Source organism: Phascolarctos cinereus, unplaced genomic scaffold, assembly GCF_003287225.1.
Source record: "Phascolarctos cinereus isolate Bilbo 61053 unplaced genomic scaffold, phaCin_HiC Scaffold_4;HRSCAF=312, whole genome shotgun sequence".
In the NCBI taxonomy this organism is placed as follows: Eukaryota; Metazoa; Chordata; class Mammalia; order Diprotodontia; family Phascolarctidae; genus Phascolarctos; species Phascolarctos cinereus.
This window is the reverse complement of record NW_027555847.1, coordinates 388645-416567: the sequence shown is the minus strand read 5'-3', so window position 1 is coordinate 416567 and position 27923 is coordinate 388645. Positions and strand designations below refer to the sequence as shown.

The 27923-nt window shown below is 48.1% G+C and overlaps 2 protein-coding genes across 3 annotated transcripts; both read left to right on the top strand.

Annotated features, from left to right (window-relative positions):
• The first annotated feature begins 10055 nt into the window (after nucleotides 1–10055).
• Nucleotides 10056–16401, top strand: GNGT1 (G protein subunit gamma transducin 1). The gene is made up of 2 exons (XM_020978582.1): nucleotides 10056–10524; nucleotides 15983–16401. Exons 1-2 carry the CDS (start codon nucleotides 10429–10431, stop codon nucleotides 16109–16111), a joined length of 225 nt encoding a protein of 74 aa, XP_020834241.1. The 5' UTR covers nucleotides 10056–10428; the 3' UTR covers nucleotides 16112–16401.
• Nucleotides 16402–21438: 5037 nt separating this feature from the next.
• GNG11 (G protein subunit gamma 11) lies at nucleotides 21439–27894 on the top strand. Of its 2 annotated transcripts, none has more exons than XM_020978533.2 (3): nucleotides 21439–21591; nucleotides 22725–22827; nucleotides 27457–27894. In XM_020978533.2, exons 2-3 carry the CDS (start codon nucleotides 22732–22734, stop codon nucleotides 27580–27582), a joined length of 222 nt encoding a protein of 73 aa, XP_020834192.1. In that variant the 5' UTR covers nucleotides 21439–21591; nucleotides 22725–22731; the 3' UTR covers nucleotides 27583–27894. The 2 variants fall into 2 exon arrangements, with proteins under 2 accessions (XP_020834192.1, XP_020834193.1); XM_020978534.2 differs by lacking the exon at nucleotides 21439–21591 and adding an exon at nucleotides 21720–21833.
• Nucleotides 27895–27923: the final 29 nt, after the last annotated feature.

Genomic DNA, 27923 nt, shown 5'->3' with positions numbered 1-27923 from the left:
TCCAGTTTGATGCTCTTTCTAGATCTTGGTAGAGGAAGTGTGGGAGAGCAGTAAGGCTGTGTACTTCATTGTCCTACTCCACTAGTTTGACTCTGCCCCTTTTTGCACAGAATCCTGCCCTTCGGTCCAACACAGAGCAGCCCTGTGCCTTTCACCACGTCTCTGGCTGTGCTTTTCACCCTTCAAAACCCTGACATTTTAGTTAACTGCTTAGCCAAACTGTGACCTCACCCTGATCATTTCCCCTCTAACTTCTAGCCAAGCCTCACCCCTGGGGGATGCCTCTGGGTTCTTCTCCCCATCCACCTTCTCTTTTCCTGCTTCATTAGTGAAGAAATTACAGCTTTGTCAAGTGGACCTACTACAAATATGCATTACTGAACTTCAACTAGGCCTCTTTGGAGATGTCTTAGATCCTTGCATTGCTGAGAAGGGCTAGATTTGAACTCAAGTTTCCTGATTCTAGGCCCAACTCTATCTACTGATCTGCCTCTTAGCAGCACTTGTCACTTAATGAGCACCTTATGAACGCTGGTTAACTTGACTTCCCCGTCTTCACAGCCATCTCCAGCCACTTGAACACACTCCTCTCCCACAATATCAATGACTAATGATCACCTACTCTGTTCCAGGAACTTTGCTTGGTACTGGGTCTATGAGGAAAAAGTTAGTCCTTGTCCACAAGGAGTGTGCAGTCTGAGGGGAGAGACAACAGACGTGTGTATTAGACTGTGCAGAATATATTCATGTGACATTTGAAATTCATCCAACACAGTTTGGCATTAGCAGCTAAAGGTGTCACAAAGGGCTGTGTGTGGCTCTTGCAATGATGGCCTAGACTAGGTAGGACCATGTGAGCGGAGAGCAGGCAGTGGGTGCAGGAGGTGCTGGGGGCAACTTGCAGTTCTGTGACCCGAGCCAGCTGACTTGCAGGTCTAGTCAGGACCATTCTATGCTCTCTTTGCTTTGCTGAATTTTTTCCACTGAGAAGTTTGTAAACAGGTTGGTGGGGAGGACTGGGACATTGTGTAGGTTGTCCCAGGGCACATTTGAACCTGGGGTCTCTTGACTTGTGAAGGGAAAACAAAGCCCAAAGGAGGCAACATTTACATCATACAGCTGACCACCAGCAAGGAGGTCTGGAGTGAAGCCTGGAGGAAAGTGGACCAGAATGGCCTGGCTGTTGTGGTTTGGTTATTTCAGTTGTATCCAACTCTTCACGACCTCATTGGGGTTTTCTTGGCAAAGATACTACAGTAGTTTGCCATTTCCTTTTCTAGCTCATTTTACAAATGAGGAAACTGAGGCAAGCAAGGTTACACAGTTAGTAAGTGTCTGAGGCTGGATTTAAACTTAGGTCTTCCTGACTCCAGGCCCAGTGCTACATCTACTGTGCCACCTAGCTATCCAGGCCTGGGCACCTTCATGAAATAGACATTCTGGGAATGTCAGCCAGGGTAGCTAGGAGGTAGAGGTGAGCAGGGAGGGCATTCTATATGTGTAGGATAGCCAGTGAAAATGCCTTGAGTCAGGAGATAGAGGATCTTGTTGGAGGAATAGCAAGGGGGCTAGTGTTACTGGATCACAGAGTACATGGGGGTGGGGTGAGGGGTTTTGTAAAGACTGGAATGGTATGGGGAGATGAGTTTATGAAGGCCTCTAAATGTCAAACAGTGAATTTTATGTTTGATCCTAGAGATGATGGGGAACTACTAGAGTTTATAGAGTATGGGGGTGACATAGTTGCACCTGGGCTTTAGGAAAATCACTTTGGTGGCTGAATGGAGAATGGAGTAGAGTGGGGAGAGACTTGAGTCAGGGAGGCCTATCAGCAGCTATTGCAATAGTCTAGGAGGGGATGAGGGCCTGGATCAGAGTGGGGGCAGGGTCAGAGGAGAGAAGGGGACACATAAGAGAGATGCTGCAGAGGGGAGAAGATCAATCAGAGATGCTACAGAGATGAAATCAGCAAGAGGTGAAATCGACCAGAGATGTTGCAGAGGTGTTATTGACCAGGGATGCTGCAGAGCTGCAATACCAGAGGTGTTGCAGAGCTGAAATCGACCAGAGGTGCTTCAGAGCTGAAATCAACCAGAGGTGTTGCAGAGGTGAAACTGACCACAGGTGCTGCAGAGGTGAAATCCACCAGAGATGCTGAAGAGGTGATATTGACCAGAGGTATTGCTGAGGTGAAATTGACAGGCCTTGGCAATAAATTGTATATGGAAGGTGAGAATAAGAAATGAAGGACGGGACTTCATCTTCCGGGAGCCAAGATGGCGGAGTAAAAAGGTAGTCACTCTCACTCTCCCCTATCAACCTCTGAAAACACGGAAAATATCACCTCAGAAAAAGAAAAACCCTGCAACAGCTGAACTAGAAGAAAGACGGGGAATAGCAGTGCAGCAGCCCAGCAAATGGGTCTCCCAGTGCCTCAGCAAAAATAAGGGAAGCAGCACTACAAAGGGCCCAAGGCTGATAAGCACCCTGCAGCATTCATCTGAAAGGAGCTGAAGAAAGCAACCTAGAGTCTTCCTAAAGTCCCAGCCTTGCTGATTCCAACCCAACAACAAGTAAGCTATGAGAACCCTACAGCTTCCAACTGTCAACCAGGAGGAGATCCTGAAGCCCAGGTGGTAGAGCAGGCAAACACCAACACCTGGACCTCTGAATGCTTCAGTGAGGGCAGGGGAACCAGTGGAAACCAGCTCGGAAAACCACCAGGTGCCTCTGCACTCTACCGCAAAGGAATCTACCAGTGCATTAGCAGAAAGGAGGGAGGAAGCATTGCAAGGGGCCCCAGGAAGATAAACACCCTGCAGCACCTATCTAAAAGCTGAAGAAAGCTAAAGGAAAGGAAAAGCAGGCAACCTAGAATTGCCTGAAAGTTCCAGCCTGGCTGCTTCCAGTCCCACATGAGGTAAGCTGCCAGAACCCTACAGCCTCTAATTGCCAACACAAGAGGCCCCAGCACACAAAACCAGCGACCAAGACCTAGACTCCCAACACAAGAAGCTTGGGTCAGTGCCCTCTGTTCCCCAGCAAGCGAGCTCAATCTCTTTAAAGGCCAGGGAATAAAGAAACCATGAGTAAAAAGAAATGTACCATAGATTCACATTATGAGAAGAGTGAAGATCAAGACAGAAATTCTGAAGAAGACAACATTGTCAACAAACCCACATCTGTAACATCAAAAGGGAATATGAACTGTTCCGAAGCCCAAAAAGCCTTCTTAGAAGAACTCAAAAAGGATTTTAAAAGTCTGATGAGAGAGATAGAAGAGTCCTTAAAAAACACAATTGGCAAACTGGAAAAAAAGTACACTGAAGAAAACAATCCCTAAAAATACAATTGGCCAATTGGAGAAGGAAGTACAAAAACTAACAGAAGAAAACAATCTGTTAAAAACTAGAATTGGACAAATGGAAACTAATGACTCTATGAGAGAGCAAGAATCAGTCAAACAGAAACAAAAAATGAAAAAATAGATGAAAATGTAAAATACCTCATTGGTAAAACAACCGACCTGGAAAATCGATCCAGGAGAGACAATTTAAAAATTATTGGACTACCTGAAAATCATGATAAAAAAAAGAGCCTGGACAGTATCTTTCAGGAAATCATAAAGGAAAACTGCCCTGAAGTCCTAGAACCAGAAGGTAAAATAACCATAGAAAGAATCCACCGCTCACCACCTGAAAGAGATCCCAAATTGACAACACCAAGGAATATAATAGCAAAATTCCAAAATTACCAGATGAAAGAGAAGGTGCTGCAAGCAGCCAGAAAGAAACAATTTAAATATCATGGAACCACAGTCAGGATTACACAGGACCTTGCAGCTTCTACATTAAAAGACTGCAGGGCATGGAACATGATATTCTGTAAGGCAAAGGAGCTTGGATTGCAGCCAAGGATCAACTACCCAGCAAAAATGAGCATGATTTTTCAAGGGAGGAGATGGATATTCAACAAAATAGGGACTTTCAAACATTCCTGATAAAAAGACCAGGCTCAACAAAAAAATTTGATCTTCAAGTACAAGACTCAAGAAGACATAAAAAGGTAAATGGGACAGAAAGATACAATATGTTGTTAATAAGGGGGGACTGTTTACATTCCTACAAGGGAAGATGACACTTGCAACTCTTGAGAACTGTATTGTTATTACACCATGTTAAAGGAGTATACATAAAGGGGTGGATATTAGTTGACTTTGATGTAATGATAAAAAAAAATCTAATCAAGTGGGTTAAATGGATCCAAGTAAGTGGATTAATCTGATCTTAGAAAATGTACTGAGAAAGGAGGAGGCAGACAAGGGTAAATTACATTACAGGAAAAGACACAAAATCCTATTACAGCAGAGGGAAAGAAGGGAGGGGGTGAGCATTGTTTGAACCTTACTCTCATCAGATTTGGCTCAAGAAGGGAATAACATAATCAGTTAGGTATAGAAATCTAACTTGCCCTATAGGCAGTAGGAGGGAAAAGGGGAAGAAAAGGGAAAAGGATAATAGAAGGGAGGAGAGGACTGGGAAGCTGTGGTCAAAAGCAAAACACTAGTGAGGGGGGTAAGGAGAAAGGAGAAAGAAAAGCATAAACAAGGGGGAAAGGATGGAGAAAAAGACACAGATAGTAATCATAACTGTGAATGTGAATGGGATGAACTCTCCCAAAATGGAAAGGATTGCAGAATGGATTAAAAACCATAATCCTACAATATGTTGTTTACAGGAAACACATTTGAAAAAGAGTGACACATACAGGGTAAGGGTAAAAGGCTGGAGCAGAATATATTATGCTTCAGCTGAAGTAAAAAAAGCAGGAGTAGCAATCCTGATCTCAGACAAAGCAAAAGCAAAAATAGATCTAATCAAAAGAGATAAGGAAGGAAACTACATCCTGCTAAAAGGCACCATAGACAATGAAGTAATATCATTACTAAACATATATGCACCAAATGGTATAGCATCCAAATTCTTAGAGGAGAAGTTCAGGGAGTTACAGGAAGAAATAGACAGCAAAACTATACTAGTGGGGGACCTGAACCTCCCCCTTCTGACTAGATAAATCTAACCACAAAATAAACAAGAAAGAAGTTAAGGAGGTGAATAGAACATTACAAAAGTTAGGTATGATAGACCTCTGGAGAAAACTGAATGGGGATAGAAAGGAATATACTTTTTCCCGTGGTACATGGCACATACACAAAAATTGACCATGTACTAGGGCATAAAAACCTCACAATCCAATGCAGAAAGGCAGAAATATTAAATGCATCCTTTTCAGATCATGATGCAATAAAAATTATATGTAATAAAGGGCCATGGAAAGATAGACTAAAAATAATTGGAAACTAAATAATCTAATCCTAAAAAATGATTGGGTCAAACAACAAATCATAGAAACAATCAATAATTTCATTCAAGAGAATGACAATAATGAGACAACATACCAAAACTTATGGGATGCAAAAAGCAGTTCTTAGGGGAAGTTTTATATCTCTAAATGCTTACATAAATAAAATAGAAAAAGAGGAGATCAATGAATTGGGCATACAACTAAAAAAACTAGAAAAAGAACAAATTAAAAATCCTCAACTAAACACCAAATTAGAAATATTGAAAACCAAAGGAAAAATTAATAAAATTGAAATTAAGAAAACTATTGAACTAATAAATAAAACTAAGAGCTGGTTTTATGAAAAAACAATAAAATAGATAAACCTTAGGTTAATTTAATTAAAAAAAAAAAGAAGAAACCAAATTACTAGTATCAAGAATGAAAAGGGTGAAGCTACCACCAAGGAAGAGAAATTAAAACAATAATTAGGAATTATTTTGCCCAACTATATGCCAACAAATTTGACAATCTTAGTGAAATGGATACATATTTACAAAAATATAAATTGCCCAGATTAACCAAAGAGGAAGTAAAATACTTAAATAACCCCATCTCAGAAAAAAAAAATTGAACAAGCCATTGATGAACAAAAACTCCAGAGCCAGATGGATTTACATGTGAATTCTATCAAACATTTAAAGAACAATTAATTCCAATACTATATAGACTATTTGGGAAAATAGGTGAAGAAGGAGTCTTACCAAATTCTTTTTATGATACAAATATGGTGTTGATACCTAAACCAGGAAGAGTCAAAACAGAAAGAAAATTATAGACCAATTTCTCTAATGAATATAGATGCAAAAATTTTAAACAAAATATTAGCAAATAGATTACAGCAACTTATCACAAGAATAATACACTATGACCAGGTAGGATTTATACCAGGAATGCAGGGTTGGTTCAATATTAGGAAAACTATCAGCATCATTGAGCATATCAACACCAAAACCAACAGAAACCACATGATCATCTCAATAGATGCAGAAAAAGCTTTTGATAAAATACAACCCATTCCTATTAAAAACACTAGAAAGCATAGGTATAAATGGAGTCTTCCTTAAAATAATAAATAGCATCTATCTAAAACCTTCAGCAAGCATTATATGTAATGGGGACAGGCTAGAAGCATTTCCAATAAGATCGGGGTGAAACAAGGATGTCCATTATCACCACTGTTATTCAATATTGTACTGGAAATTAGCTTTAGCAATAAGAAAAAAAAGAAATTGAAGGCATTAGAATAGGCAAAGAAGAAACAAAGCTATCACTCTTTGCAGATGACATGATGATATACTTAGAGAATCCTAGAGAATCAAGTAAAAAACTACTTGAAATAATAAACAACTTTAGCAAAGTTGCAGGCTATAAAATAAACCCACATAAATCATCAGCATTTCTATATATTACCAACAAAGCCCAACAGCAAGAGATAGAAAGAGAAATCCATTTAAACTTACTGTAGACATTATAAAATACTTAGGAATCTATCTCCTGAAACAAACCCAGGAATTCTACAAACACTTTTCACACAAGTGAAATCAGATCTAAATAATTGGAAAAACATCAGTTGCTCATGGGTAGGCAGCTAATATAATAAAAATGACAATCCTACCTAAGCTAATTTACTTATTCAGTGCCATACCAATCAAACTACCAAAAATTATTTTATAGAGTTAGAAAAAATAATAACAAGAAGAACAAAAGGTCCAGAATATCAAAGGAACTAATGAAAAGAAATGCAGGGGAAGGTGGCCTAGCCATTGCAGATCTTAAATTGTATTTTAAAGCAGCAATTATCAAAACTGCTTGGTACTGGCTAAGAAATAGAGTGGTGGGTCAGTGGAATAGGTTAAATATGCAAGACACAGTAGTCAATGACTATAGTAATCTATTATTTGATAAACCCCAGCTTCTGGGATAAGAACCCACTCTTTGAAAAAAACTGCTGGGAAAACTGGAAAAGAGTATGGCAGAAACTAGGCATAGACCCAAATCTCACACCATATACCAAAATAAAGTCAAAATGGGTTCATGACTTAGATATAAAGGCTGATACCATAAGTAAACTGGGAGAACAAGGAATAGTTTACCTATCAGATCTATGGAGAACAGAAGAATTCATGACCAAACAGGAGATAGAGAACATTATGAAAAGCAAAATGGATAATTTTGATTACATTAAATTGAAAAGTTTTTGCACAAACAAAGCCAATGCAACTAAGATTAGAAGGAAGGTAGAAAATTGGGAAAGAATTTTTACAACCAGTCTCTCTGATAAAGGCCTCATTTCTAAAATATATAGAGAATTAAGACAATTTATAAGAACACAAGCCATTCCCCAATTGATAAATGGTCAAAGGATATGAACAGACAGTTCTCAGATGAAGAAATTAAAGCCATCTATAGTCATATGAAAAAATGCTCTAAATCATTATTGATTAGAGAAATGCAAATCAAAACAACTCTGAGGTATCACATCACACCTATCAGATTAGCCAACATGACAAAACAGGAAAATGATAAATGTTGGAGAAGATGTGGGAAAATTTGAACACTAATGTATTGTTGGTGGAGTTGTGAAATGATCCAACCATTTTGGAGAACAATTTGGAACTATGCCCAAAGTGCTATAAAAATGTGCATATCCTTTGACCCAGCAATAGCACTTCTAGGGCTATATCCCAAAGATATCATACAAATGGGAAAAGGACCCACATGTACAAAAATATTCATAGCAGCTCTTTTTGTGGTGGCAAAGAATTGGAAATTGAGAGGATGCCCATCAATTGGGGAATGGCTGAGCAAGTTGTGGTATATGAATGTAATGGAATACTATTGTGCTATAAGAAATAATGAACAAGCTGACTTCAGAAAAACCTGGAAAGACTTGTATGGTCTGATGCTGAGTGAAGTGAGCAGAACCAAGAGGACTTTGTACACAATAACAGCCACGTTATACGATGACTAACATTGTTAAACTGAACCCTTCTCAGCATTACAAGGATCTAAGACATCTCCAGAGGCCTCAGGATGGAAAATGCTGTCCACATCCAAAGAAAGAACTATGGAAGTGAATTGCTGTCATTTTTTTTACTCTTCTGTTATTGGTTTTAATTTTTACTTACAACATCACTAATGTGAAAATATGTTTAATAGTAATATAAATGTATAGCCTATATCAGATTGTGCGCTGTCTTGGGGAGGATGGTGGGGAGGAAGGGGGAGAAAAATTTGAAACTCAAAAGCATATGGAAGTGATTGTTGATAAATCAAAGTAAATTAATAAAATAAATTTTAAAAAAAGAAATGAAGAATGGCACTTTGGTTGCAAGGCTGGGTGATTGGGAAGAAGGTAGTATTCTTGACAGAAATAGGGAAATTAGAAAGAGAGCAGGGTTTGGCGGGAGAGGTAGAAATCATTCTGTTTTGGACATGTTGAGTTTAAGATGCCTACAGGACCATCCTGTTCAAGATGTCTGAAAGGAAGTTGGAGATTTGAGACTGGTGGTCAGCAGAGAGGTTAGGGCTAAATGAGAAGATTTGTGAATCATCAGCATAGAGATGATAATTGAATCCTTGAGAGCTGATGAGATCATCAAGTGAAGTATGGAGGGAGAAAAGAAGAGGGTCTAGGGCAGAGCCTTGAGGGACCCTCACTGTTATTGGGTAAGAGCTGGGAGAAGATCCAGCAAAGGCAATGGAAGAGCCATTGTACAGGAAGGAGGAGAACCAGGAGAACCTTGTCCCAAAAACCTGGAGAAAAGAGTGTTGAGGAGGAGAGAGGGATCATCTGCTGGGTCACAGGCTGCCGAGGTCAAGTGGTCAGGTGAAGATTAAGAAAAGGCCATGCAGGAAGCTGCAGCATGGGGGTGGGATGGGGGCACCCATCAGTTTTTTATCCTTGATTAAAAGCTTAGGAATGAAGGGTACATTTAGGGAGAAGATTCCCAGACCCTTCTTTCTCTTGTTTTGATTACTCTCCTTCACCCCCTGCCAAGAAGATAGGAAGCAATGCAGTGAATGATTGCCAGGGAAACTTTCTACCCCTTCTGCACCCAAGCGGAGTCCGGGTGGAGCAGAGCTAGGTGGAAGGAGGGAGGAGGGCTCACGGGCCTCCTCCAGGTCCTCTCTCAGTCAGCAATGCTGGGGGCCCAGCTAATGGTCTAGAGGGCACTTTGCCCTTTCTCCAGGATTGGATGACAGCCCTTCTCCTCCCCCTTAGAATCCACAGTGACCTCCTCCATCTTCGGTCCCCCAATCCAACCCTGGGGAGCTTAAGGGATGCCTGGTAAAGCCACCTAGCATTTAACCCTAGCAGGGCAGGAGCCCGAGTTCCTCCTTCTGTGGTTTGAGTCCCTTGTTGGAGGAGGGCCCACAGGAACCAGGCCTGGATAAATAAACATGGCGGTCCTGGTTGGCACATCCCTCCTCTTTCTCCTCAAGCCGTGATTGTTTTAGCAGCTCTGAATACTTTCCTGGAGCTATTTCCTCCCAGGCCGTGTCTCGGCCTTGGTGGGCAGTGCATGCTCCTCCCTGGCTGTGTTTTTATTCCAGGGCCCCTGGCTCCAGTCCAGATCTCAGAATGATGCTCACTTCTTCCTGGGGCCCCGTAATACCAGATTAATCACATCAGCACTTTTGTGGATTAGAGGTCAGTTTCCCCAATGACCTCAAAAATGAGGAGAAAGCATGTGAATCATCCCGTGAGTACTTAGAAAAAAATGCAATTTCACTGAGAAGGAAAACCACAGTGGGCTGTGGAGAGACCCCCTCTATCTTCAATCCACACTGTACACTTAGTGACCCCAGCCTCGGGCAGAGGGCTAAACCCATGGCTTAATCACATAAGCAGAGCTTATGTCAAGTTGCTTTAAAACCCTGGGCTGGGCGGTCAGGCAGGAGAGGGGCAGGAGACAGGCTTGATAAGCCAGTCAGGGAAGGGCAGACCGTGAGGTAGACCGAGCCCTTGGTAGGAGGGAGCAAGTGAGGCTCTGGTAGAAGGGCCAGCCCAGGGACAGCATGCCAGTGATCAATATCGAAGACCTGACGGAGAAGGACAAGCTGAAGATGGAAGTGGACCAGCTGAAGAAAGAGGTCACGCTGGAAAGGATGGTGGTAAGTGGCCTCTTTGGGGAGGCCTGGGACTTCTAGGGCCAGGACTGGGACAGGGGAGGTACCTGGGGAGGTGGGGCCTGGCCAAGTCAGACTTGAAAAGATATGACATTGGGGTAGACCATCGGCGATTGCCCCTGCTTAGGCCATCCTGGGAGCAGGGAGAAGGCTCCCGGGCCAGGCCATTAGTGCCCTCCACTCACATGCGTGCCTGACCCCTGACCAAGCCCAGGAGGCCATGAAGCTGTGCTCTTCTGCAGTGACCTGCTTGGTCAGAGACTTCAGGGTCAGTACAGGGGAGGGCACTCAGGCCCTGGGGTGCAGGCTGTATCTGAAGCCTCGTCTTCATCACCTGCACTGCGGGGATGGCCCTTGCATTCCTTACCTGCCTGCCAGGCCTTTGGGCCCACCAATCCCTGCAAAAGAGCAGATGAAATATTCTGAAGGCTCATGGGGGCTGCTGCCATGCTCCCCGTCGCCCCACGCCATTCTTCTTGTTCTAACCTACCAAATGAGGTCATCCCAGCAACTGACTACAGTGCGTGGCCTTGGATAGCTAGCTGCCCATGGTCCACAGCATGGGGACACGTCAGAGGCAGGTCTTCCCAGTGCAGAGGCTGGCTCTCCACCCATGATGCATCACTGCTTTGCTTTGGCCTTCACCCGTCATATGGCCTCTGAAAACACTTCAGTTGGTGCATTTCTCCCCAAATCCTCCACATCACAGGATCATCACGGTCATAATGCATCCTGAGGTCAAACAGCAGCCCAGTTAGTGGTCATCCCCATTGCCAGACCCACATCTGTCTGCCTGCCGGCTCTCTGCCCAAGTGAAGCAAGGGAAGGAAGGAGAGGAGCATTTGGTTCCATTCTGTTTGTGGGGTCCCTCTTGTTGCCTTTTGAGGTAGGGATACACAAAGCGTCTGCCACCAGGCTTCCAAGGCCTGAGCTGTAGCATCAATCAATCTGTCAGCCAATCAATAACCACTGATGAGTGGCCAGCTGGGGCTGGGGATGCCAAGACAAAAGAAAAATAGTTTCCAGATGTCCAGGTGTAGGTACAAGCTGTCCTTACAGGGGGAGGCTGTTGGCCTCCTAGGAGGGGGCACTGGGAATGTCCAGAAGGAAGCCAGGGTTAGCCCACTCCCTGTTGGGGATGAGGTGAGGAGTGTCTAGTGCAAGGTCATGAAGGGCTTCATTTGCCCGGCTCTTTGCTCCCAGGGCTAGGTGGTGACTGAGCAGACGAGACCCAGCCAGACTTTTCAGCTGTGTCCTCTGCCATGGCATGTTCTTGCTCTCAGCCTCCACGACACTCCCTTGGTGACCACCTCTTCTAGTCATGCATGCTCTCTGGTGTCTCCCAGATTCAAGGCTTTCTCAGTGACCCAAAGCTGGGCCTCACCCCCTCTACCTGACTGCCCATCACCTCTGGGTCACCTTTCATGTGCCCACTGTCAAAGTGAGAAGGGACGGGAAGCCAGCTCTCCCCATGACCAGAAGCAGTGATGTGGCCTCCATTCTCTCTGTGAGTCATGGCCCAGGGCTTAGGGCACAACCCTAGTCAGACTCCAAAGTTCTGTCCAGTCTCCCAGAGAACTGAAGGGCAAAAGAAGCCCCTCCCCAGCCCCATTCCTGAGAAAGAAGGGAAAGGGGATCTTGCCACTCGAGTGCCCCAGGAAGCCCCTCCAGATGTGCTTGAGGGCCCTCCTTGGCCATGAGGCTGCAACCTCAGGCCAGCCTGCACACTCACCCCACTTCCCAGCAGCATGGAGTGTGGGACCCAGGAAATGCAAACTCATTCTGATGTCAGAAAGAGAAAAACAGTGGAGAGGGACTGTTCCGGAGCCTCAGAAAGAGGTAAGGGGCTGTTCCCTCCAGGATGAGGAGGAAGGGCTTCTGGGGCATCCGCACTCTGGAGACCCTCAGCACTGAGCGCCTGGACTATGGTAGTTGCTGCCGGCTGGCCACCTGCTCACACATCTCCCTGCTCCCGTCCATCCTCCACTGCCAAAGGGATCTTCCTAAAGGAAGGTCTGAGCACGTCACTCCCTAACCAACATAATCTGGGGGCTCCCTGTTCCCTCCAGAAGCAAATACAAAATGCTCCATTTGGTGTTTAAAGCCCTTCCTAAGCAGCCCCCCACGTACTCTGTGATCCAGTGGCCCTGGTCCCCTTGAGCAGCTGCTCTCCCCCAACCCCCCATTACAGATGATAAAACAGACTCAGAGTCAGGGCCCAAGGAGGCATCAGAGCCTGGCTGGAATAGGGCCAAAGACTTTCTTCAGCCCCGTCAGTCCCCCCTCCTTTATGAGTTCTTCTCCCCTGCCCATTGGCACATCTTGTACCCATCCACCCCCAGCAGCTCCTTCCCTCCTTTACAATGTTTCTCCCATAGCTGTGTCCCCCACATGGAGCTGCTGGCCCAAGGACTCTCTCACTGCCTCTGGGTCCTTGTCCAGCTTCCTGACCTCCCCTGATGGCCTCCCTGGCATGGTGGCCCTCCAGCTGGACACTGGGCTGAGGACAGGCTGCCGCTACCTGTCTGCCCCATGGATCTGGGCATGGCAGTCCTTGCCCCAGCTCTGGGGGTCTGAAACCTGAGCATGGCCTGGTGTCAAGGTAGCTCTTGGTACATGTACCAAGAGGGAGGAAGGCTTCCAATATGGTGGATGAAGCCCTCAGTTGGGCTGAGCTGTTGGGAGAACATGGCCAAGAAAGGCTCAAGATGACCCCATCAGTGGAGTCACAGGGCCTTAGAGTTTGAGGCTTGAGTGACACAAAAACCACACACATTTCACACTCACACGCACACTTTCACATACACCAGCACACACATGCATATACCATAAACTTACATCATAAAACACACACATTCACATACCACACACATATACATACACACTCACAGCCATATACATACCACACACACATTCACACACCATACACATACACACATACACATCTATACATCACACTCACACACATATACCCTGACACCCATTCTCACACACTGCATACATATTCATGCACACACACACAGCACCCATACTTGCACCACACACACATTCACATACCACACACATATACACATACACATATACACATCACACACAGACACCCATACTCACACACCACACACACATTGACACACATGCACACCCATATATACACGCCACACATACACTGACACCCATACTCACATATCACACACATACACATACATTCACACACCACACACACCACAATCACAACACATACACCTTGATACCCCTACTCACACACCACACACACATTCACACATATACCATGCACAGACTCACAAACACATACCACACACACATACGCACACATTAACACACATACACACACTAACACAACACACATAAATGTACACTTGCACAACATACGCACATCACACATGCACACCACACTCACATACCTCTCTCCTGACCCATGCCAATGGGAGATATGGTAAGCAGTGAGGCCTGCCTTCCAGGGGGGTCTGTTCTGTCCCACCTGACCTTAGGTAAAGCTGCCCCTGACTCCCGGAGTGGGAGGTAGGGTGAAGGGAGCCCAGGATTTGATGACTGAGTTTGAGGCAGGGAAGGTACTGAAAGACCTAATTGGTTGGGGCTTCCAAATGAGCGCCCTTGGTCCCAAGAGGCCAGCTGCTGGGAGGGCAGTGGCAGGGGGAGCAGAGCTCCCATCCCTAGTGAGGCTTCATGCTTAGCTTTGTGCTGCCAGGCGCATCTGAGCCCAAGAAGACCAGGCCTTGAATGACAACACATACTCTCCATCACCAGGCTTGTGTCCAGGGCCCATTCATCTTGGCAGGACCCTCTAGAGGGCGTGCTCTATGGGCATAGACTGAGGGCACCTTGGCTCATTGGAGGGGATGTGAGGAGAGGGCTGGGATTCCGTGTGAGCTCCCGATCCAAGCAGTTCATGGTCAAGCCTCAGGCCTAGGGAATGGCTTAAAGGTGAAGACCTTGCTGGCCAGAAGCCACTGAGGTCCTGAGGCTCAGGTGCAGGGCAGTGGCCAGACTGCCCCTGGTTTATGCTCAGTGGCTCCTAATGCTGATGCTTCCAGGCCAACTGGAAAGGGTACCCTGGAATGAGGCTGGAGCCAGGGACTCAGTGCCCATGAGAGCCCATTGTCGGGGGCCCCACCTCCTGCTCTTCTGGTGGTGGTGGTTATCAGGGAGCACATTGTACCCCAATTCTGTTCTGAAGCCTCTAGGAGGGTAGGGTCCTGATGCCATCTTATCCCTTTCTCTGTCCCTCCCAGTCCCACATCTAGCTCCCCCTCCCCACCCACTCCCAGAGGGCAGGTGGTGAGCCACTTAAGAAGTTGGGTGCAATAAGCTGGGATTAGGAGCGGGATGCCCCCTTTGGACCAGTCATGTGGATGCCCTACTCACATCCATGGCACTTTCAGAGCCAGCTCAGACAAAGTCACTCTCCTTTCCTTCCCTCGCTCATGTTCTAGGGATGGATCACCAGGCACACAGCAAGAACGCTCTGCTTTGTTAGGGGAAACACAGGACTCCTGGTTTGGGTGAGACTCAGGCGTCATGGATCTGGTTGTGGAGCAAGCTCTCTGTCCCTGCTGCTCCCAAAGCCCTGGTGCAGAAGGAGAGGCAGAAGCAGCAGTGTCTTCATGTGCCCTGGGAAGTCCAAGGCCTGACAGAGCCGTCCCTCCCCCCCAGGCCCTAGAATGCTGCCCCTGCAGTCAGCCTTCACGTGGCCATTGCTCATGGCCCAAGATGCACTCTTCACTGGGGGCCACGCAGCTCCCTGAGGAAGGGCTCCGCCATTCTTGTCTCTGTTCCTATGGTACGTGGCATGCAGAGTCATACGTGCTTGGGCTGCATTGGTATTTAAGGCCCACCTGCCTTCTAAATGCTTCCCAGCACTCCATTTATACCTTCCACATTATTCTGATGACTGCTGCAGGCACACAGCAGCACAACATCTGCTCTGTGAGGCAGGCATTTTCTAACCACCCTGGCTGCTCCCTGAGCTCAGCTCTCAACCCCTTTTTACAATCCATGTGCTCTCTCAAGGCTCAGGGGCTGCCTCTGCAGGAAGCTTTTGACCATCTGGTCATGACTGCATCCCCTTCCTCAGATTATCTCATGGGTCTTTGCCCCAAGCCCAATGTCTGCCCCTAGAAGACAGGGGCTGGTTTTTCTCTTTTTCTGCCACCCCAGTGCCTGCTAGAGCTCCAAATTAATCATTGCCTTGGAAGGTGCCGGCAGGGTTCTCATCACTTAGCACAAGGGAGAGCATGCAGGCTGAAGCCTTACAGAGGATCCGAAACTCCAGGAAAAGTTGGGGAAAGGAAGACATAGGAGCCAGCCATGCCTCTGCTGTGGCCTGGCTTTGGGGGTGTTCTGTGCACTAGGGCCTGGCCTCCATCCCTCAGCAGCAATTCTCCCACCCTTTCTTTTTTCAAAGGTTTCAAAATGTTGTGAAGAAGTGAGGGACTACATCGAGGAGAGGTCTGGTGAGGACCCCCTTGTGAAGGGGATCCCCGAGGACAAGAACCCCTTCAAGGAGCTCAAAGGAGGCTGCACCATTTCCTGATGGCCCCTGTGCATCGAGGACCATGGAATGACCAAGGTGTTTTAAAATTAGTTTAAAACCCCTTTGCTGTAACAGACCAGAGTGAAAGGATACTGTACCAAAACTCCGAGGCTCACCACTGCCGTCTTTGTGGGAATTGGGGTAGCCCCTCACCCCCTGCAGGGTTGCCATTCACAGCGGGAGAAGATACAGACCCTCGGAGGCCGGGACTGCTGTTCCCTCCCCCCCTCAGCCCCACCCCACACTCTCAGGATTCACTTTGAATAAAGATGGAAAGGTGGTTCATTGAAGTGGTTGATTTGATCTCTGACTTTGTGTCTCAGGCTTCTCTTGGGCTCAATGAACTTTTTGGATTGTTTGGTGATCATCAATCTCTTTCATTAAGACTTTCACTCTGGGATCCCAAGGAGGAATCCCCCTGCTCCCTGTTCTCAATCCCCATGGCCTCCCCAGGGATCTGGCATGTGCCCAGGTGCTGGCATTCGTTGATGTCCAGGTTTTCAATTGGTTTGTTTCTTGTTCCACATACAGACAATTCTGTCTAGAAAACGACTCACTGTGGGCTCCATCATCCTCTCCATCAGCCCCAGCTCCTCCAGACTCGGCTCCAGGGCCGGTCAGCTCTCAGTACCTTGTGGACCAGACTGGGCCAAAAATAGGGTCCCCGGCTCCCAGCATCATCAGGAAGGCACCAGACCCAGCTGAGTCAGCCACCTGTTCTCCTTGGCCCCAGGAGCTCAGTAGGGCTGGAGATGCCCTCCCTTCTCCCTCTGAGCCCCCAGAACATAGCCCCCATCTCCATTAGAGAGGTCTGAAAAGGAAGAGAATAGTCTATAAGTCTAGGCCAGGGAGCCTAGAAAAATGATAAGATACGTTATTCATGTTTTGTAATGCATTCTTCAAGGGATGGTTAGTGGACATTTAGAAAAGGAAGCAGCCATCACATAAGACCAGGATGGTGGTTTTAAGAACAATTTATTGCAAGCTAACCTCATTTCCTTTTTTTGACAGAATTCTGAGACTGGTAAATCAAAAGGGTTTGAAGATATAGCTCAACTAGACTTTAGCCAAGATAAGCTCCCTGGTGGTTTTTTGGTGCCAGGTGGAGAGGGTGATGGCTGCCTGGCCAGACCCAAAGAGAGGGAGGGAGAGAATGTTTGATGACATCAAACATGGCCCCATTGATGGCTCTTTCTGTCTCAGACGCTCCTTCTCACATTTGCCTTCAGGCTACAGGAATCTGGTGGAGGTGGGAGGAATGTTTCACACTTCTCTCAAGCCAGGGAGGGTGTGCCTGGCATTTTATGTAAGGGCCACTAGTTTGGACAAAAGGGGCTGGAAGCATTCTGAAAGCCAGGCCACCTCATGGTTGGGAGGAATCTAGGACCAGGGCACTTAAAGTAGAGACTCTGGAGGGTTTGGGACAGGATAGAGACCAAAGAGGAAATGAAGTCACTGCCGTTGTCCCTGACCAGAGGCTGCTGGCCACTCCTTCCTGTTGTCCTCAGGGCTTGCTTCTTCAGAAACCCAGGGAATCAGGTTAAAGGCAAAGGAGAAAGGAGAATGGGGGAGCCCAGGAGGGCTGTAGCTATTCATTGCCAAGAGCACCTGAGTGTGGGGGCTCTCTGTCTCTGTCTCTCTTGTCTCTGTTTCTCTTGGCTTTCTGTCTCTGTCTCTCTTGTCTCTCTGTCTGTCTCTCTCTTCTCTCTGTGTGTCTGTCTCTCTTGTCTCTGTGTCTTCATCTGTCTACCTCTCTCCAGCTGGTGTTTTGTAAATCCTGTCTTCCACATGCCTTACACATACATAAGGACTAGGAACAGGAAGGAGGACAACTGCCCCTTGGAGGCTGCTTTTCTTGTCAAAAGTCAGTATGCCTGAGCCCAAGTATGATTTGCTGCTGCAGGATCTGAAGAGTGGAAGTGCAGCTTGAAATCTGAAGGGACCTGGGTAGGGCCACTCCACTCACAATTGCCATGAAGCAGAATAAAACTGAATAAAGATTTGTCCTCAATTTGCCCCAACTTCCGTCCCACTCCACTCCACACTCCATCCTTTATCTTCAGGCCATAGTGGTCAGTTTCCCACCCTTGCTCTTGTCCTTCCCTCTCACATCTCCATGATTTGGATCCTATGGTTTATCTTACCTGGATTGGCACCCACCCCCACCCTCTGTCAATGTTCCTTTCCTTTATTAAGACAGCTTCAGCACCCTCTCCTTCACACAGCTTCCAGGAGTCCACTATCCCTGATGGTCCCTCTGTACTGTATCATTTCTTTCTATAACCTGCCCCTTCCCCACACTCAGTTTTGAGAGCAGGTTCTATGTCTGTGTTGTTATCTCCAATGTCTAGCCCAGCAGGAGCTCTTTAAACATTTGTTGAATTGATCTGAATTGCTTGGCTTAAGCATGGAATAAATGCTGAAGTGGTGCTTGTTAACTGATTATTTATGCCATTACATGCTTAGTTGGCTGTCTCTCACCTTCTTGAAGAGAACCAAAATGACCTCACTCTGATGGGGTCAATGGACAGTGTGCTTAACTTCAGCTGATCAGACCAACACAAGCTGGGAAGGCTCTACCACAAGGTGCTCTTGGTCACTGCAGTTAATGACTGGACTCTTAACAAGATCAAAAGTGCCAGGTGAACCCTGCATGGGGCCTCCGTTGTCAAAGGAGTGGTCCAGCCAGGTGCAGTCACATTCACCGCCTTGAGGGTAATTACCATTCCGTCTGCTTCTTGGGCCTCTGGGAGTGGCTCCTTCAATCTCCACTCTGACTCCTCTGATCTTCGAGGCCCCTTCCCTGTGGCCCACAAACAGTCCCGGGTCTCCTCCAGCCTTAAAGCCCCTTCACTGGATTCTGCCACACAAATAGTCCATATAATGTGTGATTATATAAACTTATTTTGAAACAGTTGTGACTTTATCTGTGTCAGCACAACATTCCCTATCCACTAGACCCACAAGCCCACACTGCTGCGTGAGCTGGCATCCAATTCAATCCAATCCCTTGAGCTGTTGGAGAAACAAAGATCAAACAAAAATAGTTTGCTCTCCCACAGAGCTGAGATTCTTCTGGAGGCAGACGGCAGAAACAGGGAAGCTGGGAAGGGGTGAGTTTAAGGCAGGAGTCAATGAGATCCACGTTAGGCCTGTTGAGCTTGAGATGCCTATGGGGCATCCATTTCAAAATATCCACAAGGCCGTCAGTGATGGGGGACTGGAGTTTAGGAGAGAGGCTGGGGCTGGATTGATACATGTGGGGGTCATCTGTATAGCAGTGATCATTGAACCCATGGGAGCAGACAAGATCACCAAGAGAGATAGCATAGAGAGATAAGAGGGGAAAGACCAAGGCTAGAGAGTTGAAGCTCTCTCCCATTCACAGGGGTCAGACTGTAGGTGATGATTCAGAAAGTGGTACTACGAAGGAAGAGCAGGACAGGATGGAGGATGATCAGGAAAGGGTGAGCAGGGTCATAAAAACCCAGAGAGAAGAGTGGATCCAGAAAATGCTGAAAGCTGTAGAGGGGCCAAGAAAGATAAGGATGCAGCAAAGGCTGTCAGATGTGGCAAGTAAGCCATCAGTGGGAACCTTGGGAAGAGCAGTTCCAGCGGCCTGGGGGAAGCCACTGGGTTGAGAAGAGAGTGGGAAGAAGGGAAGAGAAGTCAGGGAATGTCTGACTGAAAAGGAGGAAGGATGAGGTGCGACAGCCTGGGAGTGTGGCAGAATCCGGCTTTAAGGCTGGAGGAGACCCGGGACTGTTTGTGGGCCACAGGGAAGGGGCCTCGAAGATCAGAGGAGTCAGAGTGGAGATTGAAGGAGCCACTCCCAGAGGCCCAAGAAGCAGACGGAATGGTAATTACCCTCAAGGCGGTGAATGTGACTGCACCTGGCTGGACCGCTCCTTTGACAACCGAGGCCCCATGCAGGGTTCACCTGGCGCTTTTGATCTTGTTAAGAGTCCAGTCGTTAAGTGCAGTGACTAAGCGCAGCTCTGGAGGGTGGATAATGAAGCTTTCTGCCCGCCTCCTGATAGATGGTCAACGGGTCCGAGGAGCAGAATGAAACATCCGTGTTAGCACACAGCCAAAGTCAGTCAGTTCTGCTGGACTCTGCGTATTTGTCACAAAGGCGTTTTCCTTTTTTTTTCCCCAAAGGGGGAAGGTCCAAGGAATTAGAGTGGATCAAGACGAGAAAAAAACAACAAAAAACAAAGGAGAGGGGCATTGAGGCACCCTTTTCAAAAAATGCAGCGAACAGAGGGAAGGCCAGAAAGCTGACAGACAGCAGGACAGCGACCAAAGCTGCAGGATGAACTTCTTATAGGCTAACAAAGAAAATCAGATTGCACAGAGGAGACCCACAGCTTTGCACAGAAGATTCTCTTCCTGTTCATTTTATCTGATGCTTGTTAAATTCTGAATTTAAAAAAAAGTTCTGAGTTTCTGCTTGGTTCTGCTGTTTCCAGAGCCTTCCAGACATCTGGATGAGCAATCCAAGGCCTTGCAGGCAAGTGTGCAGCACGCAAAACTATCAAACCAGCAGCAAGAGGCACGTGTGATGTGTGTGTGTGTGTGTGTCTGTCTGTCTGTCTGTTTGTTTGTATGTGTGTGTGTGTGTGTGTGTGTGTGTGTGTGTGTGTGTGTGTGTGTAGGTACTGGAGGGTATGGGGGGAGGGGAGGACTGCCCATAGGCAATGTTGCCTCTTCTGAAAGAGTCCTGGGTTCAAGCAGACCCATGGTCAAGTTCTGCCTCAGACCCTACTGCGTTAGCCATGGGAAGCCACTTCATCGCTCCGTGACTCAGTTTCCCCAAATGAAAAAACCCAGGCTTAATGATACCTGCAGGGTGTGCTCACTAGGTCATTTTGAAGATCAAAGGAGACAAGTATGAAAGTGGAATCTTTAAAAGGCTCTCTAACCCCCAGTTTTTGTTGCCTTTACTAGTCTTCCGGCACTTCTCCCTAATTATCAGATGGGTCATGGGGTGTCTCAGATCCAGCCAACCAGACCTTGCCTTCGGTCCTCTGGGGGCCCCAGTTACACATGGCTAATGCTAGGTCCTTGGAAAACTAACCTGGGTGTTAGGGACCCAACAAGAAGACATTCTACCCTGTCAGCTGATTCCACAGCCTTCTTCCAACCCCCCTCCTCAGCTGCCCGCCTCCCCTGCCCCAGGCTTGTCGGGAGAGGGGCGGTGTGGAGCCGGGGGAGGGAGGGAAGGAGGGCTCCGATAGGGGACCAGGGTTCCCCAAGGGCCGCATCCTCTTCCTTGATTCACACACAAAGCCCGGATGTAATTTTAAAAAACAAGAAACCCAGCCTCAAACCTCTGACCTGCTTCCCTTCAGACCCGCCTCCCTGCTCTTGGGCCCCGGCGTCCAGGCGGGCAGTGCGGGAGACAGAACGCTGGCGCTGGCAGCAGAGATCCTGGGTTTGAATTGTGACCGCTTTACTTACTAGCTGGGTGACCTCAGGCAAGTCACTCTCCCTCTCTAGGTTACTTGTCAGGGTTTCTTCCCTTATAAGGTTTGGAGTGGGAGGGGGCAGAGCTTGGGATAGGGAAGAAGACTCGAGGATCTCCGAAGTCCTCCCAGGTTTAAGCCTGGGATCCGGGGATCCAGCCCTGGGGGTCCGCCAGCACTCTGAGGGCTAGCCTGGGAGGCCCGTGGGCAACCCCCTCACTCCACAGCCACCCTGCTCCCCTCCCCTCCGGCAGGTACGCTGTAAGGGCCCTAGCCCCTTTCAGGGACAGGGCTCCAAAGGAAATAAAAGACCCAGGGGAGTTTCTGGGTTTCGGTCACCACGAGGCCCAAGTGGATGCGGCGTCAGGAGCCAGAAAGGGACGGGGTTCAGGGAGCTGGAGATCATGAGAGTCTCTGCTCGCGGTGGGACTGAGGAAGAACAGTGGGAGGGTCTCGAGTGTGGGTGCCAGGGTCTTCCGATGCTGAGTGGGGAGTCTGTGGCCATGAGGAGCTGAGAAGCCGGGTGCCGAGCCCCTATGGTAGTGGGATTGGAAAAGATGTGAGGAGATGTAGTGTGTGTGTGTGTGTGTGTGTGTGTGTGTGTGTGTGTGTGTGTGTGTGTGTGGCTGGGGGGATTCTTCGCTAGGCACATCCCAGGGCAGGGGTAGACGTGGTGCTAGGAGTCGGGAAGGCTGTCTCTGCATGGCGAGAACTGAGAATCGGGGCCTCGACCCTGCAGAGGTAGGATGGGACTGAGCGCGTGGAGACTCAGCGGGAAGGTCGGGATCGTGGGGCATCCCCCCGGACCCTCGGGAGCTGGGAGAGGAGGCTGTGCCCAGGAAGAGCTAGGGCGCGAGAGCCGCCGTGTCCCCATGGCGATGAGATGGGACTGGACAGGCGGATGCCCAGCGAGAAGATCCGGATCGCGGGGCATCTCTAGACCATGGTAGACGTTATGCCGTGATCCCTGGGAGGGGAAACTGTACCCAGGAGGAGCTGGGGCGCGGGGGCCCCATGCCTCGATGGCAGTGAGTTGAGGCAAGGAGGGGGAGGCGCAGCATCCACGCTGGGCCCACCTCCACAAGCCCTCCTACCGAGGCAGCTACAGGTCCGGGTTGGAGCCCCTTCCGTCTCACCTTCCGCAGAGAGAAGATGCCCGCAGTTCACGTCGAAGACCTGTCTGAAAAAGACAAGCTGAAGATGGAGGTGGCGCAGCTCCGGAAGGAGGCGAAGCTGCAGAGGCAGCAGGTGACCCCTACCCCCACCCCCATAACCCAGAGTGCTAGCCAGAGGCGGGTTTCGCGCTGGGGAAGCGAGTCTCTCTGGCCCCGAGGGCTCTCCAGGCTGCGACGGGAGGGAGGAACCCGCCTGGGAGCAGCGGCGTACAGGAGGGAAGATGAGTGAGGTGAGGGCAGATGGGAATCGAGGCTGGGCAGCCAAGGTCAGGATGCCCTCTGTTCCTCCCCGGCTCGAAGGAGAGCTTTGAGACCACCACCCGCGGGAGGATCTGTGGGGTCAAGTCCTTCCAGCCGCCCAGTGCTTAGCGGCTAAGGCAGAGACCCCACTCTGGGGCACGCAGCCGCTCCAGCATCTCTAGAACCACAGGAGACAGCCTCAGGTTTGGTTCCTAAAAACTCCCCTCCCTATGGCAGCTCTGCGTTCCTCTGCTCCATATCTCCCGCCTCTGACAGGTCCCCTTTTCTGGGGAATATGGAGGAAGGCGTGGGGCAAGGTTCCAAACCCAACTTCAGGGAACAGGGCCTGGAGGCAGAAGTATCCAAATCCTGTCCTGGCCCAGCTCTTTCCAGGAATTCTTTGAGGAGATAGCCTTTCTTCCCTTAATCAACAAGCATTTCTTAAGATAAAATAAATGGTTTCTTTCATTCACAAACACCAATGGATTCAAGGCCAGGGAGCCAAGAGGTAAGAGGAGCCCAACGGGACAGTGCTGACACCAGGATTCTCTCTACAGAATGAAGTAACAGTAGGGAAGTGCTGTGGGCTTCCCTCTGCACAGGGAGGTCTCCTGGGGACTGGCTGGGAAGGTTGGCCATAGTGCCTTGCACAACAAAGTCTCCTCAGTCTGTACTTAGACGTTTATGTGAGCTTCGACCTCCCTTCTCCCTCCTTCCTACCCCCCAAGTTCCTGGAAGGCAAAGACTGTTTCAGTTTTGTCTTTGGGTCTCCAGGGCCTTGCGGGGCTTGGCACAAGGTAAGAGCTTAATCAATTCTTGCTGCACTGATTTACTGATTAGGGAGACTAAGGATTGCAGGCTTGGTCTCCTTTGGGCCAAGTCTGGCTTTGGGCTGTGCCTGGAGACAACTCCTGTTTATAGAGGGTTAAAGGATCAAACTCAGGGGCTGCATTTTTTCCAAAGACCTGACTTTTGGGACAGTCCCACACTGGCTGAGCCAGCTTCCGGCTTCCTGGAACACCCAAGAAGCCAATAGTGCTTCCTGTGATGTGGTTGTTTTGATTTTTTCCATGGGAATGAGAGAGATGCTATGCAACCATCAGATCTCTCTCTCCATCTCTCTCTCTCCCCATCTCTCTCTCTCTCTCTCTCTCTCTCTCTCTCTCTCTCTCTCTCTCTCTCTCTCTAGCAGAACTGGAGAGGACCCCAAAGGCCATCTAGTCCAATTGCTTTATTTTGTAGATGAGGAGACTGAGTCCCAAAGAGGTGAACAGGCTTGCCTAGTTTCACCTACATCCTGAGGTCTCAGAACCCAGCTCAATGATCTTGTCCTGTACTTGCAGCTTCTGTTTTGCTTCCTGTCTAGTTCTCCATCCTCTTCTCTGAATGGTCCTTCTTGGGGTGCTTTGCTATTTCTTTTCTTTCTTCTATCTCCTCAGCATGTATGCCCCTCAAGACTCATTCCTCTGCTGTCTTCGGTTTCTATATTCTCTCCTTTTATGTTTGCATCTGCTGTCATGGCTTCAAGTATCACTTCTAGGAAGATGACCTCTCCCCTGGAATGTGGTCCCATGTCTGCCCTCCTTCTCCCCAGCCTACATAGTCCTCAATCCCCATGTCCCTAAATGGCCTCTTCCAAAGTAGATCTCTATTCCCGTGGAGAGCCCCACTAGCTGCTCCCATTGCCTTTCATTGAAAGCCAAGCAGGTCTGGTCAATCCAGCTGCCATGTCATCTCTTAAATCTGGCCCCTTCTCTCTGCTCCCTTGGTTACCTCTATAATTCTGGTCCTCATCTCCTCTCACCTGGGATGTTGCAAGAGCCACCACCTCCTCATTGGCTACTCTGCCTCTTTTCTCTTGCCTCTCTAAGCCATCGTTTAGCTTCCTTTAATCAACAACTTTTTCAAGCGACAATCTCATTGATTGTCTTTGGTAGCTCCCTAACTATTTTTTACTGATTAAAATGCAGACTCAACCTGGCATTCCAGGCTCTCTGAGGTCAGGCTCCAATCTTCCTTTCCAGCCTTATTTTATCATATTCTTTTGTGCATACTCTATACTCACTGGGCACCTCTTGTCTCATTGTATTCAGGCATGTTCAGGACAGCTGCCATCTCTGCTTGTCCAAGTCATTCTTATGGTGGACCAGCACAGATGCTGCCTCTTCCATGAAACTTTCCCAGATATTTTCAGTTTGACATGAACCCTGTGTCCTCGAATCTGTCAGGATATCTTATCGCTGCTCCTCTCCCCCTACCTCACTTATTCAAGCTTCTTTACGTGTTTCATCCCTTCTATTAGATGTAATGACTATGTCTATTTTACCTCAGTGCCTTGCAGATACTTAGCAGTAAATGTTTTGTTGAAAGGAATACCTTTTGGGAGCATCCTGGGGATGGGGATGTCAAGGTTAAAGTGCAAATGGGGAGACATTTAGCTTTCAAAGAGCAAAACACATAAGATGGCCCCAGACTGAATATCTGCCTGATGGCAGCATTCTAGATAAATCCCTGCTCTTGGTCCTGAGGGAGCCACATTAGGAAATGTGGGTCATATCTAACCCTGGAGCCAGGACCTCATCAATGACAGCATCCCTCCAAAGGTGAAGATCATAACTCTCAAGTGCCTTTTCCTTTGGGATGACTAATGGAGTTGGAAATCAGGGGGTTAGCATATCTTAGAGATGGTCAGGGAGTGATATGGTGGGCTCAGGACCAGACAAGATAAGGCAAAACTCACCAATTTGAGACCAGGCTCCCAGAGGAGTATGAATTCCAGTGGGAAGAGAGTGGGAAGGATGGGCACTGCTAGAGTGCAGGCAACGTGGCTTGCTGGTAACTGGTAAGAGTTGGTGATGTGGTGGGTGAGACAGTGAATGCAGTCCTGGGAGAACATCCAGGGACAGGCTGGAAAGAGACCTACTTTACTCTGCCCTGGTCAGACTACGTTTGCAATATTGTGTTCAGTTGGAAGCAGTATGGCATGGTGGCTACAGAGCCTGCCTCTAAGCTAGGAAGGAAGGACACAAGCATTTATTTAGCACCAAATATGTGCTAAGTGCTTTACACATTTTATCTCATTGGAAGTTCAAGTCTCATTTGAGACATATCTGGATGTATGACCCTAGGCGAGTCACTTTGCCTCTCACTGCTCTAGGCAACTATCTAAGCCAGTAAACTGCAAGGTAGGTGTCATAATGCATTGGTAGAGAGAGTTTCCTCTCCCAGAAATTCTTTAGACCCGTGAAATGACAGGTCTGGCGCCCAACCATCTCTCTCTGGGTGTTACATTTTAGGAAGGACATTAAGAAGCTGGAGAGTGTTCGGGGTGGGTGACCAGTGAAGAGCTCAAGTCTGTGCCCTAGGAAGGCTGATTGAAGAAACTGGAAATTGGAAAACAGACAATTAGAGCTGTCTCTGAGCCTTTGAAGGGCTAGGATGTGAAGGATTACTCTCAGTTTAGCTTGGCCCCAGAAGGCAGAGACTGGAGCAGTGGGTAGGAAGTTCTGATGTGAAGAAAAGCTGAGAACTGTGAATGTGGAGCTGGAGTCAGAGCTGGCGGACTCCCCCCTCTGCAGAAGTGGTCAAGCAAAGACTGAATGGATGAGCATTCATCAGAATTCCTTTGGGGCTGCTCAGGACTCCTTCATTTCTGAAGTGCAATGTTGAATATCCCCATGGTTAATGTTCCACCTCAGATTTTCCTGTTCGCTAAACTCTACACAGTGTAGCAGAACATTTGCTACTTAAGGGCAGATGTCATTTTCCAGGTCTTTGCAACACCTAACAAATGATCTGGGGAAGCTACGTGGCACTGTGGATAGAGTGCCTGGCCTAGAGTCAGGAAGACTCATCTTCCTGAGTTCAAGTATGGCCTCAGACAGTTACTAGCTGTGTGACCCTGTTTGCCTCTGTTTCCTCATCTGTATAATGAGTTGCAGAAGGAAATGGCAAATTGCTCCAGTATCTTTGCCAAGAAAATTCCAAATGGGGTCAGGAAGAGTTGGACATGACAGGGCAGGAATAAACATTCCAGCTCACATTCACCAGTAGCAGGGCTTAAAAGCAAGCTATAGCCTTGCAGGAGAATTATGGAAAGGACAGAAATCATGGAAACAGGCTCTCTCCTTCCTCACATGAATGGGAAATTTGTAGAGGCTTCCACAGGAGAAGGTTCTGTGGCCACTGTCCCCAGAGCTTTGCACCCATTTGAAGCCCAAACCAAGAAGCATGGCACCAACTGTATGCCAGGCACTGTGCTGTTGAGCCCCGAGGCTAAGAAAAAAGGCCAAGTCTCTGCCCAAAGGGAGCTCATAGGCTGATGGGCAGACCACATGCAGAGAGCCAGGTAGACAGGAAATGGAAGGCTTTCTGAGACGGCACTGCCAGATGGGCAGGTAGACCCAGATTTTTGGTGGCCTCCTCAGGCAGTCCCACCTGACACATTGTTCTCTGCTTTCAGGTTTCCAAGTGTTCCGAAGAAATTAAGAAGTACATCGAGGCGCGCTGTGGTGAAGACCCGCTGGTGAAGGGCATCCCGGAAGACAAGAATCCATACAAGGAGAAAGCAGGCTGCACTATCTCCTGAGCGGCTCCCCCTCATTCCCCCCCGGCTGCCAGCCGAGGTCAAGGTCAAGGCCAAGGCTAAGGCGGCTCTGCCCAGACCTTAGGTTCCCCCGGACACACTCACAATTGTGTGTTTCCTCGCGGCTTTGCAGGGAAACGCTAAAGCTCTGGCATTATGATTCCGGCGGCTCCAGAAGCAGATTCTGGAAGTCTTCACGACCCTCGCCCCTGGGCTTCAGGAAAGAGGCGCCGGCTCCGACAACGCTCTGAGGAGGAGCATTCCCGCCCACGCCTCCACTCCTCCTTTCCCTCAATAAAGCTCTCTCTCCCCTTTTCACCTCTCCCTCTCTGCCAAAATCGGGC

Bases quoted from the DNA above. Each gene is read 5' to 3' on its own strand.
- GNG11 (XM_020978533.2), top strand. From the start codon at position 22,732: ATGCCCGCAGTTCACGTCGAAGACCTGTCTGAAAAAGACAAGCTGAAG. The intron at 22,828-27,456 runs GTGACCCCTACC...CTCTGCTTTCAG, and splicing joins CGAAGCTGCAGAGGCAGCAG to GTTTCCAAGTGTTCCGAAGA.
- GNGT1 (XM_020978582.1), top strand. From the start codon at position 10,429: ATGCCAGTGATCAATATCGAAGACCTGACGGAGAAGGACAAGCTGAAG. The intron at 10,525-15,982 runs GTAAGTGGCCTC...CTTTTTTCAAAG, and splicing joins TCACGCTGGAAAGGATGGTG to GTTTCAAAATGTTGTGAAGA.